General features: G+C 41.0%; 1 protein-coding gene across 1 annotated transcript in view; it reads right to left on the reverse strand.

Annotated features, from left to right (window-relative positions):
- The window catches only part of wdr11 (WD repeat domain 11), a 95,914-nt gene that overhangs the window by 16,971 nt on the left and 60,613 nt on the right, over positions 1–18,330 (reverse strand). The window contains exons 14-19 of the mRNA XM_080450204.1: positions 16,927–17,035; positions 16,202–16,323; positions 13,521–13,668; positions 6,473–6,579; positions 5,280–5,394; positions 423–594 (exon numbers count right to left, since the gene is read on the reverse strand). Of these exons, the coding sequence (XP_080306330.1) occupies positions 423–594; positions 5,280–5,394; positions 6,473–6,579; positions 13,521–13,668; positions 16,202–16,323; positions 16,927–17,035 (773 nt within the window). The remainder of the gene's footprint in view (positions 1–422; positions 595–5,279; positions 5,395–6,472; positions 6,580–13,520; positions 13,669–16,201; positions 16,324–16,926; positions 17,036–18,330) is intronic.

The raw sequence follows: 18,330 nt of genomic DNA on the forward strand, positions 1-18,330 counted from the left end.
AATTATTTTTTATTTCTTGCCCACCTTTGGGGTTACATCATGGCAAGGTAACTACACAACCCAAACCTCTACCAAAGTGGTCTTGCCCTTTAACCACCTTTTCTGAGAACTCTAGCCAAAAATAGCCGATCTACAAGCTCACAACGCCTCGCAGCTTGTAGATCGGCTATTTTTGGCAAAGAGGTATAGGTGTAGAGGGGGAAAAAAGCAGACCAAGTAAACAAAAAAAGTTGAATCTGAAACACAATTTTATACAATATAGAGGGGGTCCCTGCTTCATCTCTCTCTCAGCCACGGGGTCCTTGGGCTGAAAACGTTGAAGACCCCTCGTCTAATGTACAATGCCATTGTACACACACACACACACACGCACACAAAATCGATTGGTATCGATCACTCTTCCCGTCCACTGCAATTTTTACCCGTGAGGTCCTGTTCATCCATGCGGTAGCTGGCAGACTTCATGGCCATCTCTAGCACTCGAATGCAGCCGTCGTCTGAGGCCAGCACCACCTTGTCCGACGTGCACCAGTCTATGTCCAGGATGCGGTAGTTGACGTTCCGACCAATCCTTATGCTGCTCACCATCTGCACCTGCAGGAGGGAGGATCCAGGGGGGGGCGTGGGGGGGTGAAAACCACTAAATCCATCTTATGTGACATGACCCCAATCAACGCCTGCTACAACCCCTTTAAAAATTCAGAGAAAATGACAACGATAATGATTTTTATTGAATAAGTGGGTGGTGCGGGTTGATTCATTGAATGGAGCGTTAATGCTGGACGGCAGGAGAACACCTTGTCCAACACGCACTGCCAAACTTCTGGGGCTTACGGTACAAAAAGACCCGCAGTGGAGCAAACAGGTCTCCACAATGACAATTATTTTTCTCTGCATCACCTCAGGGGAGCCAGTATCCCCAAAAGAAGACCTTGTGGCTGTCTATACAGGATATCTGAGACCCAGTCTGGAATGCACTGATTTAGCACAATAAAACTCAAAGACGATAAATCAAAACAAACTTTAAATCCCATCAGAGCGAACTGATCGATATAAAGGATCCATGATCCGTTTCATCACATTTCTCATGAACAATTGTGTGAAAATGGACTGACGCACTGCGGAAGCCTTTTTTAAACATATTTTAACTGTTGATACACTGCCTTAGAGTTAGGAATTGTTGGACTATTTATTTAGTTATTTAATTTATTTAGACTTTTAAAGAACCAATGACACTGCTAGCAATCATAAAATGTATTTCTGCATATCTATGCATTTTCTGTAAAGAACATGAAGCTAGCTAGGCAGGACATATCATGGATATTGATTGGCGTTTACAGTAGCCAATGAGACTCCATAAAACCAGGTGTTTCACCAGGGGGTGGTGCCTTACAACTCGCTGTTGGTTGGTTGTCTTGTCATGCATACCAAGCTGACAAAACCAGAAGCCAAAACGTTGCTTAATAACCCAATCTTTGCTTTAACCCATGTTTAAATCTACAGGAGACGTCACACACATTTTTCTTATGGGAGGGATAATAAATTGACAAGTAACACTTCTTTTCCTTGTATCCTACTGCTGCAGCCTGGTGTCATTGTAGATGTGTTTATGCAAACCACAGATCTCTTCCTGTACATGTGTGGGCCACTGGCAAATGCATTAACTTAAATAGCATTACAGATACCCTGAAAAACTATTTTTTTTAGTGGATTTTTGGGACAGATACAGAATATAACACAGGTTCAAGCCCAAGACATGATACAGTTAACACACTTAAACATTGATGTTGATGTCATGAGGACTTTAAGATGCTTTCACCGTTTGTTTTCATTTGACTATACTGTATGTAATGCCCATGCATTTTCAGTGTACATACCTCTACCATGTGGGCAATAATAAACGTAAAGACAAGCCCCTTGTGGACAAACAGTCATTCAGAATGACATTTTCAAAGCCTGCTTCTCTGGCTTATTTAGGGGCTGTATGGGAGCCATTACAATGCGGCTGTCAGCGAAGCACTGGTGCATTTCAGATATCTCTCCATTTGATTCTCTTGCTCTCCCTTTCCCCTCTATGGCTGTCGCTCTCTACTTTTCTCTCGGCAGCTTGCCCACATCTGTTGTCTGCTTTTACCACAGGGGAAAGGAGATCTCCTCCCGGCTCCCCATAGAAATTCATTTCTCCCTTCATACGGCACGACTCCATAGGGGACTCCCAACACACCCACCCCGGCCCCCATTTCTTTATTTTCCCCACCTCCGTGCTTTGCTAGTCATCCACCAGAGCATCCATCTTCGTCCAGGCTCATCTGTGCCTCTCCATATATTTTAAGTGTTCTCTAAAAGCTGCAGGGTAAGCTCGCCTCTTAACTGGGTTTTGTTGTTTAGCATGTGAGGGAACAGGGAGAGAGGCTGGTCTATATTAGATCGAGTGATGAGTTGGAGAGCCTGGAATACAAGGTAGAAATGTACTTAAGTGAGGTATAATGAAGGCTGTGCCGAGAAAGAAGTCTTTCCCAGAGAGAAAAAGACCATTGAGGTAAACAAATTTAACCCATTAAGACCGGGAAGGGAACGCATCTGTGTGTCATTTTAAGATTTCTTTGGCTATTTCAAAATAGCAGATTTACAAGCTCATAGCACGGCACCGAGTGACACGCTATGAGCATGTAGATCTGCTATTTCTTTGAAAAAAATTGAAAATTCGTGCTAATATTTGAATATATTTTTTTTAAAGCGAACACTTTTAACTCTGTTACAACTTCTGGGGGTCCCTGGAACAAAATATTTTGAGATGGGGGTCCACGGCCAAATACATAACATTTTTGAGAACCACTGATATTATAGGAACATACGTTTTTTTCAAAAAACTGTTAGGATTTAGAAGACATTTGTAAGCAAAAGATTTGAGCAAAGATATGAGTTACAAACGTTTGCTTTAAAAAATACTAGTCCATACCTGTGGGGGGGATATGGACGCGCCACGCAATGAGCTTGTATATCTGCTATTTTTGAATAGCCCAAAAAATCAAAAAAATGACAGAGATGCGTTCCCGGTTTGAATGGGTTAAAGAGAGATAGTGCATAGTCCTATCTATTCTTGTTATGGATAATGCTATGAGTGTCCGCGGAAACAGTTTAACCTTTAGCGTGAGAGCTTTTGTGACATACTGACATTGCTGTTTAGAGACCCATTATAGTCCCACCGAGAAACATACACCAAATACAAATCCATACATCCTGAAAAGAAAAGAGCAAGAAACTTTCCAGACCATTTTGTTTCATCTGAGTAATGTGGTGCTGCTCTGCTAGAATGTTATCAATTATGCAGGGGGTGGGGGTGTCTGTCAATGCCCCAGGCTATCAAGTAATTACACATTCTTTTTTTATTTTAATCCGGTTGATTTAGGGTCTGTTCATTATTTAAATTAGAATGGTGAGGGTCGTAGGAGGAATTTAGAGCACTCTGAAATAAAACGTTGTGACCCTCCTGAAAGAAATATGTTTTCTCTTTCTTCAAGTGAATGAACAAGAGAAGAAAGTGACCCTCCCCCAACCAAACAATAGAAAAATCACACCCAGTGTGAAGTGGGCAGTGTGGTCATCACAGTGGTCATCACAGTGATTTTTTAAGTGCATAGTCCTATTTATAGGTTATTGGTTTCATCATGTGTCTCACTAGCCAATCACAGTGCTGAATAGAGTCAGCCAATCACAGTACAGCTAGGGGTGTACTAATGCTAGGGGTGTACTAATTATGAGCCAATCACAGTACAGCGAAGGGTGTACTAATGAGGTGTCCCAACCCCACTTATAGGGGCGGCTACACCGCCCAAAAAAACAACGGTATAATAAATAGACCAACCTTTCGTGGGTCAGGGACAAGCCATAGGCTGCCGTGTTAAGTGGTCAGATGGGTGGCCCACGTGCATTTTCAGAGCACGTTAAGAATAATCAATACAGTAGCTTGCGTTCAGACTTGGATATACTTTAAGTTCCTATTTAGCAGTATCACAATGAAAACTTACTTTTCAAGGCTTTAAAGAAGATGTTCTATTATCATTCAAATCTTAGTGTTTTATCAAAATATTTGGGGGCACACTTGCAATATCCTCACCAGCCATCAGTGGGCCCCGGGGCCTACAGGTTGAGAACCACTGGAATGGATAACTTTGAGCCATCCACATGGTTTGTGGCCATTGCTGTGAGACAGCAGCAACTCATCCAACACTCATTTCATTCATCTCAGCGTACAGTATAAAATAGTGGTCTTCCTTTTTCTCCAAATCATTTTAAAATTTGAAGAGACTTTCTTCAGGAGAGAGAGACTAGCAGCACAGTAGCAGCGCCAGGATTGTCATTTTGGATGGCCACGTCAAAGTGGTGGGTGGGCAGAGTCTGTGTGCATGACTGAATCAGACCGAACCCCCTGTACTGTACTGTAGTTGTGTATGGCTGCACTATAATAGCCAGCACGACACTCACCACCACTGTAGCGGGAAGTCAAGAGAAGAAGGCACTTCCACAGTGCTGCATGCTTTTCACTTTGCCTAAAAGTTCAGCCAAAATCTAGCTTTCAGTCCAGTATTTCTTCTGTTCTCTTTCCACCAAAATAAAGAGAACTGCAGTAAAAATTGGACTTCCTGTAGATAGTAGTCAGACTTGATGAATAGGTATGAATGGGACTCCAGTTCTATGTTGTGGGTTCTACTGTATTATCTGAACTGGGGCCATGATTCAGAGGGACGGCTGGAAGGATTTGTATTGCACCGTTGGAGATGAAATTCTCTGAAAAAAACAGACATCGGTCCCAAATGCCTTACATCGCCGGCATTGAGGGCTCTAGCTCTAAATGTTTTTTTGATTAGCTACGACTTTTGATGGAGGAAACCATCTATAATCACAACCAGCAGCGAGCCGTCGTACGTGGAGAGGACACTGCTTCAAAATGCTGAACATCACCTCAAACTCTAAATGAATTTCCTATGAAGTCACTGTATGAACACACTGCGGAGCTTAATTACCTGAAAATCGAAAAAAAACGAAATATTAAAAGAGGAATATTAGGTTTGCATTTCTTAAAACTTTAAGTTATCTAGCTAACGTGTAAGCAGTTAGCTAGATAACTCCCCATCATCCCGCCCAGGTTCCCCCAAAGCGGTACATCTAGGGGAAACACAAACTATTGTGAGAGAAATATACTGTACTGGTACCATCCCATACGTTCAAACTGTCCCTTAGTACTATTGGACTGCTTGTATGGTTCTCTGCAAATGTACCTCTTTGGTGTCCCAGACTTCTGCCCCATCTGTGTACATGACCAGCAGCTTCTGGTTGCCCTTTCCTGGGGCAAAGCGGATTTTCTTTACCCAGCCACGGTGAGTAGGGATCCCCCTGGAATAATAAGTCAAGTTAGTCAAAGCTATTTGTTTACAGACACTCTGTTTATTTGCTTCAGTAATGACTGTACTACCTATGAGTATGTAAAAGAACAAAAATGAATAAACAAAACGTTTAAAAAAAAAAGAATCTATTTGTTTACATTTCATACAGAGGGAAACTCAATTTGTAAAACAAACAACAAAAAAATAACTGCACTAGTTAACCTGCGATTCATTGGCTGATTGTCTGGTGTTCTTTATTGTTTTTATTACATTTATTTTCTATTTGTTTGCCTACTTTTGTCCTTGTATTTTTTCTTTTCGAAAATTGAAAGATTGAATAAACTTTGAGTAAAAAAAACAACAGCAATCAATCAGCCCTCTTTTGGTGCACTTTGGTGTGCATCATGTCAGAAACTGACATGATGAAAACAGACATTGTAAACTGTAGAAAAGACTGATTACGTGAGCTGAGTACATGGGAGCTTAACTCCCATATATCCTATTTTAAAATCTGCCGATCCATATCCAACCAATATGCCCATATATGGGAATTCCAATATATGGGCATATACTGATGACATCAGGGATCACCATATATGGGCATAGAAGGGACAAGGAATGACAGACAGAAACAGACATCTCCATATTTGGGCACAAAAGGCACACAGACAGACGGGTACAACGGGTACTCTGACCCCCAACACTATGACTCAGACATATTAGTCGGATCGGCAGTGTGACGTAGAACCTCTAGTGTTTTAAATTTGAACAAGCTTGTTGTGTCCTGGAACAAGCCACTGAACCCTTAACAGCTCCTGACGAACATTTGAAAACATATAATTATGTACAGTATATGCATTTTTGCCAATAAAAACAAATACACACACACACATCAAGTGTGTGTCTGTGTGCATGTGGTGTGGATATGGACCGTGGCATTTGGTAAGATGATCGGGTGGGGCTGCAATTAACCCAGCTAAATTTAGTAACCCTGATGTGGGTTAAAGTCAAAAACCATTTAATCACTCATGGCAGGGACATCAATTCTTATCCTTACTAAATAAATAGAGGCATGAGCTGTTTGTTACCTGGACAAACGGGCCTTGAGGTCCCAGAAGTTCAGATTGCCATCCACATCTCCAAGAACCAGTGTATCACCTTTCCAGGCAATGCATGCAATGCTGCCCATGCTGCCCTGCATTACAGGAAGAGATTACAGACACGATGAAGGGGCATTACAATAAGCCATCAAAGTAGGGGAAGCCCACTAGCAGTACACTCACTCACATTCCCATTCAGCCCACATCATGTTAGACTGTTAATGAGCCCACCCAAAAAGTCTGTTTTGTTGGCCATCTTGTACCGTTTCGTTTTCTCTGTTGTCAACACGCTGCATAACAACAGGAAGTTAAAAACGTGCATCAAGTGCAGACTGGAAGACAATCCGAGACATCACTGGACCCTAAAACTTCCAGTGCGTATCTAGGTGGGCCGTGATCCTGAGGGAAATTCAGGTGTCATAGCAGCAATGCAGTAGGGATGCAATATAGATACAGGTAAGAGTAGGGAGATACACAAGAAGTAATAAGGTAACAATAAATAAATAATACAATGTATTTTGAGAATTAAGTATGACCCATTAATAGATACAAATATATATATGCATAAGTATCATGTACAAACAATCACCAGTAATAGACCACCGAAGTCTGACGTAATTTACACATCCTTTGTTTGTCTACCTGGTTCGCAGTTTTCCACCCCCATTCTGAATCCCATAGACGTATTTAATATCGCATCAAATAAGAACTGTGTTCCAAAAATAAACAAATGACCCCGGCGGTTTGACTCTTATATATGAAGCATCAACTGACGGTGAGAAAACGATAATGTTACTTCCGCCGAATTAGTTACATTTTCGACAGAAACAGACTGTATCAAATATAAGTGACTGACTATCATAAACGATATAGAACCTCCTCCCTGACAATATCGCCGGGACAGTTTGTTTATTTTTGGACCACAATTCTTATATGAGACGATTCTAAGATGACCCAATGTTATTCTCCATAGAGAAATTACTTCCGCAAACCTGGGGATGAACGAATGACGTCAGGACTTCGGTGGTCTATATGGGCATATAAATAGAAGACTGAACTGGACATCTATATTAGACTGACCGGGTTGGAAATTAGTAGATATAAAATAGTATAATCTAATTGATATAATTATAATACCCTTCCTCTCTGCCTGACCTACTTGTTGTTAACTAGTTGTACGAACGCTTGTTTTCTATTGTTGTATTGTTTATTGGATCTTGTTTAGTCGATACACTTATTTGTTTTAGCTCATGCTCATTTGATTTAGCTATTTTGTCTCATCTGTTTAAGGAAATAGGTAGCTGATATATTGCACTTTTACCTTAGCGCTAGGTATACTCTTGGTTGCTTGTTTTTGCAGAAAATGCACTAAAGACGTCTGGTGATTAGTAGTTTTCGTTCCCTACCTATGTTGAATACACTTATTGTAAGTCGCTTTGGATAAAAGCGTCTGCTAAATGACTGTAATGTAATGTAATGTAATAATATAGTGTCATGTACAGTCAATCACCAGTAATATGGGCTTAAGTGGATATATACTGTATTATATGTACAGACAGTGATGTGAAGCTGATGTGTGCATAGTGTCAGCCAACTAGAATACAGATACAAATTCATAAATATTTACAGTCAATCAGCAGTGAATATATATATATATATATATATATATATATATATATATATATATATATATATATATATATATATATATATATATATATATATATATATAGTGAACAATACATCATCTATTGATGGTATCTATCAACAACTCATGATTATGTATAAAACAAAAGATCATCCCCATAGTCTGGGCAAACCACCACAAAGACTGATGTTCTCAAGTTTACAATGCAGTTAGTAGAGGCCAATAATTGCATTCGTTCCCAACAAATCTCAGCCCATTAAACAGCTATTCCTGATTACATAAACAACAAACCATCCCCACAACATTTGATGTTTGTTGTGTCTGGATGTGAACGGGAAAAGGAATAAACGCCGAGTGGTAAAAACATCATGATAAGTCAAAGCGACGCAGCAGGGAAAGACAAAGTGCTGGTGTGACATTATATGTCAGATCACCTTCAGAGCACTACTGGTGCTGAATGATGCCATAGAACTTTAAGGGAGCAATTTCATCAGTTCCCTGACAGAGATATGAAGATCCTACATCATCCGGCTACAAAACCTATTGGGATATGCTAATCTTTTCAGCGTAGAAACTTCGTCCGTTTCACTAATACAGCTTTAAATCCCCCAGGTGCACCCTCCCTGTCAGCCTGATAGGTTAAGAGGACATGCAAGCGGTGCAGCTAGTGGAATAGACTTTTAATCAATATAAGCGAATGCTCAGAAAAGGACAACTTCATGTAATTGGCTACACAGTTCAGTGATTCAGTACTCTGTCGGAATGACAGTGAAGACTGAAAGACTACTTGTTCATGGATGTTTGCCAACCAAAAGTGTGTGTGTGTGCGCACACGCGCGCGTGTTTGTTTGGTATGGGTAAATTGTGTTGTATTGGTAGTCAACAACATACCACCATATGTGATGACTCTAACAGAGGCGATGAAACACAAAGGACACAAAGAGTCAGTAAATGTTCAATTAAATGCCTTGTTGTATCTAATTACAGCCATGAACAATAGGTTGGCAGAGACTGACGAGTGATGACAAATAAGCATCTGCCTATAATAAATACAAAGTCACAAACACCAGGTGTGCGACCATCATAACGTCATGTAATCATGGTATTAATACTCAATCATTGAGGTTACTTAGTATCCCTTCTTGTCAGAATGTAATTTGGATAGCACGTTATTTAGAGTAGATAAAAGCACTGCATTTAAATGTAACTAGCCTGTGCAAGTTGTTGCTGCGTAGTAATCTTGACCAACCAAAAGCCCCAAAAATGTATCCTTAATGTCAGAGGGTTGATGAAATCTTGATGCTAGGTTCATTGATAATATAACCCGGTATCCTAGTTTTATGAGGCACTAAATTGTTCTACATGGACTGATCTCGCACTTATAAGTCGCTCTGGAGAAAAGCATCTGCTAAATGCCTAAATTGTAAAATGTAATTTAAATTACTGGCTAGTTATTATAATGAATAAAACATTAATTAAACCAATCATGTAACTTGGCATGGCACATAAGGTCTTGCTGTTGTGCTGCAACATTGCCCCCTCCTCCACACAAAAAAAATCCACGAGAACACACAATGTAGCCTGGCTGATGCTTAATTTTTTTTGCAGATGAGGCACATGTGTCTCCGAGGATAAAGAAAATGAGCGGTGCGACGAGAACAAAAACCTAAAATATGACACCTTTTATGCACAATTTTTTTTCAAGGTAGTAAACATTTGGAACGTATCAGCAGCACACCTGTGTGTCACATAAATGTACTGACACAGTGGGACACTGGTGAAACCACTGCAGGTGCAGCTGTTGTGACAGTCAGGTGTAGGATGATACCCTCTGCTTCAGCTGCGCTGCCTTATAGTGCTGTTGCTGTTTTTGTTGTTTCTATCACTTCTATTATGTGGTGGCACAGTAGTAGGTTTTATTATTATGACCTTATTGTGGAGATATCATGCACGTTATGGACCTGTGCCCTAGGCTTTATGTTTATCTGGTAGAGTGCTGGCAGTGGGCTTATTCATCACGGAGAGAGGCACATGATGATGTTTATACTCGCAGGAGCTACAGTACACTATTGTGTCCTCACATATTGACCGTTAGCCTTCATCCTTTTCCCATCTTCCCTTAAAGCAAAAACAAGCTTTTTTCATTCTTTCCTTTTCCTTTTTGCAGGACCCTATAATGAAGGTGTGTGACTGCTTCCCCATTGTTGAAACATCTATGCAAGACATCTCTCCCTCACCCTGCTGCAAACAGCTGGTAATGTTCCATTTTCCTGCTTTTCAGAGGCTGAAACTCAACCCGGAAACATCTAAGTTAACGTTTGGAAACGTATGTTTCTCCATTATCCCACAGTCAGCGATTTGTAGGCATTTCATACAGTATTTTACTTGTGATTTCATTCAAATCTGTCCAGTAACTTGGCTCATCAGTACTGGACAGCAGCAAAAACAGAGAGAGGACTCTGAAATGCCTTCTGTTTTTGCTATTTACTTCCCAAAGGTATCAGTAAATTATTTTATTAGTCCTTCATTCCTACTCTGTACTTCAGGGCATACGCTCGCCCGCTCGCCTTGTGAGAGTGGTTTTGAGAGCATTACGAATGGCTGTAGATGGTAATTATCATACAATCTGCACTCAGGCAGCTTTACTAGGTGATAGCTCACTTTCATGGGGCATCTGTGGCTCAAGAGGTAGAGTGGCCATTTGGGAACTGTTAAATTCCAGGTTCGATCCCTTCCTGGTTTAGTGTCAAAGTGTCCTTGAGCAAGACACTGAACCCATAACTGCTTTCGATGAGGGACCGGTTCCTTGCATGGTTGCCTCCGCCATCAGTGTGTGAATGTGTGTGAATGGGTGAACGTAATGCACATTGTAAATTGCTTTGGACAAAAGCGTTTGTTAAATGCAGACCATTTAACAATTGCAGACCATTTTTCTCTTAAAACCCAGGTTAATGCTGAGAATGCATTTATTTTATTTTATAACTTAGTTAATGTCCCGCTGTTGCCACCACCTTCAGCGAAGAAACAGTTCTACAAAATGCTAAGCACAGACGGTGCACATAAAAACACAACGTACACTACACCACCCCAGTGACCACACACACAAAAGTATATGACACCCCACCAATGTGGACAGTTTTTTCAGATAGCCTATGGGTGAATGAAATGTAAAAAAAAGAAAGAATCTGTTGTAATTTTAACAACATCCACAAAAGTAGACCATCTGTATGTCCCCCCAAAAAATTGTCTGATCACTCATGCTGCCACAAGCATACAGCACCAATCACAATGCAGCTCACACACACCTCAAATGACGCTTAGCACACAAAGCTCACATTAGCATATGGTAATGCATTGTGTAGGCATTGTTCAAGGTATATGCATATCACTGTAGCCCAATGTAAAAGACGGAAGATAAGCAATTGTCCCACTGCAATAAGTCTGAAGACATTTTTTTAATTTACATTTTAAGATGTAAGGTAGGCAATTATATATAAAGGTTTCAAGCCAGATAGCTTCTAATTAATTATGCTATCTGAAAGCCTTTTCAATTGCACTGGGAAGCCATGCTGTTGTCGGATGCCATCAAGTTTAAGAAGTAGGTTACGCCCGGCGTGAAGCGCAGTCCTATGAAGTGGCGGAGAGCAGAAGCATCTGCAGTGCTCACTGACACTGCATTTATATGGACCCTAATATTCCACTAATATCCAGAATGACAGCCCAAAATGCCTCCTGTAAACACCTCAATTGGAAGAGAATATTCCGATTTGGACTGATCGGAAGGAATTTTCATTCTGGTTGAGAGGGGTGGCTAAACCTTTTGATAGTCAGATCGACAGGAAAATATCAGCATCTAAAGACTTCCCCTGATTCTGATTGTTTCTCTCTGGTTAGTATTACTTCTGTGCATCTTTGCATGTTTGTTAATGGTGTCAAATTAGAATAAAATAATGTAAATACTATAGGACTGAAGTCCGGAGCTGAGCGTGCTCTACTGACTGTAGTTTAAGGAATCGGGGACAGATGCAGACTCACAGCAAACAGTCAAGAAATTGTCAGCCACTCACAAAATAATTGTTTGCGTTTCAGCAGCAGTCTGACAAACGGACGCGTTTCGGCTTCTCTTCATCATGGCCTGGAGGCCTGAGGAGTAAGGAGCGGAAACGCATCCGTTTGTCAGACTGCTGCTGCGGTAAATTAAAAGACTCTGAATGTCCCTGAAGGTAAAACTTCCTGCTTGTTGTCACATTTCTCATGTATCTTAATATTAAATAAATGTTGCAAAAGTGTAGGCTCAAATGAGATTGGTTTGATTATAATTTCCCGTTTCATGTCGATGTAAAAATAGTTCCATCGCAGCACGTCACTCGGAGCAATTCATGTCAGTTCTCTGGACAAGTCAAACCACTATACTGTATTATATAAGTCTATTAAAATGAGGCTATAGCATAAGACAACAATATGAATTTGTGAACAAGAGCAGCCTTTAAGTTATTAGTGATTCACAATATGTGGAAGTCAGAGTTAATTTACCATTGATTGATTGATTGCATACTTTATTAACACGATTATTAACAGTAACTGTTACAAGCTTGTTTATTTTCCCTGTTGGCTCTTAGCGATCCTGGGAAATGATGGCAAATACATGTATAACCTTAACATCTCATCCATTTGTTATATCAATAAAAGATAATGGAAGAAAATGCATCTGTTTGTTTTCATTATGGCTAATTAGAAATGCACGTTGGTTTAATTAAAAGTAACAAGTACTACAGTGTAGTACTTGTAAAAATCATGTATTGAAAATAAAAATTGATGCATCAAGATGCATTGATTTATCATCGCAGCCCTCTGGACCGGAATCAAATAGTCAGAAGCCTAGAAATTGGCTGCAGCCTGAAAAAATATCCCACTGTTACATTGGCAAGCCGCTTCCCCCCCTACTCCTTTTTCAAAGGTTTGTTGACAATTGCAATGGATTCATGAAGTGTGTGTATAAATGGCAAAATCCATTGTGGCTGGCTAGACACAGGTTCACTCACGTGCCCATGGCGCTTTTCTGGATTTTACGGTGGATTGATTAACGAGACTGCTCATCTACACCAAATGATCGCCTTTTGATTGCCGTTTGTGATCAATAAAAATACCTAATTAGATCTACCCTCTGATTGGCTGTCGCTGCTCACAAAGTGCCGTGCCATGTCGTTCAGTGTAGCTCAGCAACCACTGAAAATGAAAGGCTTCTGGCCGCTTTGTTGCTTGTTGCCGCTGCTGGTGTGAGCCCCAGGATTACACGCTAACTTTCATGTTATTGGGAATGCAGAATTCAATTGAACTAAAGGAAAAGAAACTGGTGCAATAGAAAGCTGTAGTAGTGTATGGACTCACATCAGGGGGGATCCGCGCTCCATCTTTCACCGTGTTGCCTTCTACAGTGATGTGGTACACCTGCCCATCAGTGTCAGTGAACACAAAGTGTTCCCTGGCTGAGATGTTCTGACTGGTCTCCGACTTACTCTCTGCATCCTGCAGGAGACTGTGAGGGCAAACCACACACACACACAAAAACATTTCTTCATCTCCACCAAAATTTTAGGTTGTTATTTCTTCAGAAAGGGATCTATGATTCTATCAAATCAAAGAAAGGTTGTGATTTCTTGACTGACCTTGACTGTTGGCTGATATTCAAAATAATGTATATTTACAATATAAGGCTGGGTATCAACTAGGGCATCTCTGCATATATGAAAATTAGCAATTATGAAAAAGAGTTTTTAATTGATCAATTAAAAAGCTTCCCATACTGATTTTAAAGGAACTGCTCAACTCCTATAGGCCTCAAATTAATATCTAATTCACTCCCACTGCAAAATCCTGAATTTAACACTAAGAGTGTAAAAAAAGGGACCATATGGGTCCTTTTGTGCACTCCCAGAGTTAAACTAGACACTCTTAACTAGATTAACTCTGGCATCCCTATTTGGGCATGTAATTATTGGCGGACATTTGGCATACATACTTAAAGTCATACTGTGTGATTTTATAAATTAAACAAAGGTTATTTATGATATACTGTAATGTTGACTGGTACTGTATTTTCCGCACTATAAGGCGCATCTGAGTATAAGGCGCACCTTCAATAAATGTATTATTTTCATATATAGGGCGCACCGCATTATAAGGCGCATCCGCACTATAAGGCGCACTGACGGTGCGGCTTATAGTGCGGAAACCAAGGGAACCAATATTGATACATATATAAGGCGCATCGGATTATAAGGCGCACTGACGGTGCGCCTTATAGTGCGGAAAATACGGTATATTTTTTCCACACTAACGATTCCCCATAAATGTGTTTAACTCATTCAGTGCCCGGCTTATTTATGGCAGTTTGGCTCTGAGTGCCACAGCCAAAATTCATTGTAAAAAAAAAGAGATACAGCCTTTTTCAGTAAGAAGTTAAACAAAGAGTGATTGGAGCAGAATATTTTCAAATCATCATATCTTGGGTTCTGAACATTTTTTTCCCCCCTGTCTTAGACGTCCAGTGGCACTCAGGGCTTATGTTAAAACGGACGTCTTAGACGTCCAGTGGCACTGAATGAGTTAATGACAACTTCTCTAAACACTATTAAATACTATTGTCGGGGGCGGCCACTCACCCCCAAATAATGTAGTCACGGAAATGTACCGGAAATGTATTTATTTATGTTCTGCAACGTTCCTGACTACGTATTGTGTTCCAAAATATCCTCTGGCACTAATGCTGTGGAGCCATCAGGTGTCACCAATTCTTTTTTTTAAATAACACAGCATGACTTTATTTATTTATCCCAACGTGATGCGACGTATTGTGAGCTTGTTGATTGGCTATTGCTGCTGCGTAATGTAGAAATAAGGCTTTAAGTGGTAAAATTGTACACAGTGGTTTCCTCTTTAAGCCGTTAATCTGGGTTTATAAAATATTATACATTCCCTAGCGAATCTCTTAAATACACCCAACATTGTTCATGTGAAGCAGTTTGCTCATGCTTATTTATGAAGATTATAAAAGTCGCTGTGGGGCTGCGACGGTGTGGGCGGATAATCAACAGGTGGTTTGGCCAGGCACAGAGCTTGGCAGAGCGCACACACAGGCCAGGAGGCTCTTTGAGGGCGGCTTGGAGCAGACAGACGTGGAGGTGTAACGGAGAGAGTGAGCGCTGCGGCACTCTCGCTGCTTGTTTGTAAACAGCCTATTAACTCATTTAGACCGGGAACGCATCTGTTATTTTAGGTTATTCAAAAATAGCAGATCTACAAGCTCATAGCGCGGCACCGAGTGCCGTGCTATGAGCTTGTAGATCTGCTATTTTTGAAAACCATTTGAAAAATATTTGTGAAAATGTGTGCAAATCTTTGAATATATATATTTTTTAAAGCGAACTTTTTTAACTCAAATCTTTGTTTCTGGGGGGTCCCTGGAACACAATATTTTGGGATGGGGGGGTCCGTGGCCAAATACATATAACTTTGGGTGGTCCTTGACATGAAAGTTTGAGAACCAAAACCAACAATAAACTGTTAGGATTTAGAAAACATTGTAGAATCCCCAGAAGCAAAGATTTGAGTTACAAATGTTGATTTGAAAATAATATATATTCAAAGATGTGCAAACATTTGCACGATTTTTATTTTTTTTGCAGATCTACAAGCTGATCATATGAACTTTTGAATAGCCTAAAAAATAAAAAAATGACACACAGATGCGTTCCCGGTCTTAATGGGTTAATTTTAGACGATAAATAAGTCAAGTAGTTGTTGAATACTGATCGATAGGCCAGACGCAAACCAGGCTGTCACTGATATAATCTCGTCCCATTGGCTGCTGTAATCGCAAATCAATGAGAGTTACTGGTTTCACAGGAATCACGTGATGTGTAGAATCGAATATGAAGATTTCTGGCCCATATCATGGGGTATTTAAAGTGGTTAAATGAACCCTGAGGAGGTTTACAGTGCCCTTGCACTTGTCTAGGTTTTCCATGACTTGACTGCTAATGCGGGCGCTGTTGGCCTGTGATGCTGACCTGATGACAGATGACTCCACACTGCTCTGCTCATTGTCAGACACAGTCTGCCGAGCCATAGCCTCCCTGGCTGCCATCTGCTTCTTCTTTAGACTCTTCAGATTATGAGATGGGGACCACTCCTGTTTATATGTATAAACAGATTACACACACGCACACGCACACACACACACACACACACACACACACACACACACACACACAATACAAACAAATATTGAGATAGAGACAGGAGATAAAAAGCTATTTCTATAATAGGTTCATAACAACACTTCTATAAATAAAACCCACAAAACAGCGTCTCCCATCGTACAGTGGGAACATAGAGGCTGCAGTCCGTTGGTTCCGCAGGCTGCAATCAGTATGGAAATGAGGCAACGATGAGGGAAGGCAGCATGCACTATTAAGGTTACTGGGCTGTTATTTGTACTGTGGAGGAATTTACTGCCACACTGTAAAGTTTGTCCAGCATAACTCTTCTTTTATGGGCCCTTTCTTCAGCCTAATGAAGCTACTGTTCCATGCTGAGCCCAGGAGAATTTTTTTTCCAGACTAATCTTTCAAATGGCCACTACACCCACTGGTAGGGAGGCAGAGTACACACTCGAACACTATCACCCAAATGGAGAGGCAAACAGCATGGGAGTTCTGGACCAATGGATTTTTATGACGCTTATAAATGTATGATAATGGAAGTGTGTGTGTCCCTACGAGTTTGTCATTACCAGTGCAGTGACGGTGGGGAAGTTCTTGGCCATCTCTCGAAGCAGGGCTCCAGTCCTGACGTCCCAGAGCTCCAGGGGCTTGTCTCTGAACACCACCACCAGGTACTGCCTGAGGACAGACGGACGGACGGACGCACATGATGAGGAACTGAAAGAGCTTCTAGAGATGCTAGCTGCCAAAGGAAACTGGACCCTCCATAAACCCATTTATTCCAAATGACCACTCCTTTGATAGAAACATCTGATCTCAGTAGCCTAGCAACACTCTTCAGTCAGTTAGAGTTTAACTGGAGGCGCGTGTGGCTTGGGAAAGATTCCAAATGACCATTGGGAATGGGACTGCAGGCACAGGCTCAAGATATTAATTCCACTGAAATTGAAAGGGTAGATGGCAGCTACTCTTGCCGCTTGGATGAAGTATTGACTGTCCACACTGGTTTGGTTTGAGACCACATCGTGTACAATAAAGGCATGCAATGATTGCCATTTATCCTGCAAGTACTGTACACAAACACCATAAATAACATAGTCAAACACCAAGGTAACTTTCAGTGAGGGCCAAGGCCATACAACAATAATAATAATAATAATAACTAGAAAATGTGCTCCTCGGAGCACAAGTCTCCGCCAGCAGACCCGTGCTATTTTAATAGCACGTCTTGGTAGAACGGGTCGTCTTGGTAGAATGTGCGTGGTTTTTGGTGTTCTGCAGGGGCGACTGAATATGTAGTGTCTGCATCTAAAAAATGTTCTTCTTGAAGCAATGTGTCATATGGGAGTCGTCGTAATTGACTGGTTTGTTCAAATGCTTGTCTGTCTTCTTCATCTTCATTGTCTTGAACAGTTTCAGCAGTTGATTGGTGTGTTTGATCTATGTCAGTTTTCTCTAGTGCTACATAATGTATTTGATCAAGGTGGCCAATTGTTACAGTATTAAGACTTCGGCCTTGTTGTGGGATCAATTCAACTCTATAGTCCTCTTCTGTGTTACTGTTGTAGATGAGTATGCTTTCTCAGCTTTGGCCTTCTGCGCCTTTGCTTGACCAATGTTAGGTGTTCTCAGAGGGACACACACACGCACGGACGGTGATTTGTACTGATTGATCCCGTCTTACCTCACTTCAAAAAATGTAAATGGCTTTTTGAAGTGACACACCTATTTATAGGATTTTATTTCGTCATACGTCCCTCTAGCCAATCAAAGGCATTGGTGTCAACATATTGACACGTGTCACGTGGAGCTTGACCAATGTTAGCTTGGCTAGGGGCCATGCTCACACACGGCGGGACGAAGCGAAAACATACTCTCCACCTACGGCGGAGACAATAACTGCTACGTGGTGATTCGGGGGTACAATGCAGACTGTTAGAAGTTGGAAGCTGGGAGGTCTAGACCTTTGACAG

This window comes from Gymnoscopelus braueri, assembly GCF_963280865.1.
Source record: "Gymnoscopelus braueri genome assembly, chromosome: 14".
Classification (NCBI taxonomy): domain Eukaryota; kingdom Metazoa; phylum Chordata; class Actinopteri; order Myctophiformes; family Myctophidae; genus Gymnoscopelus; species Gymnoscopelus braueri.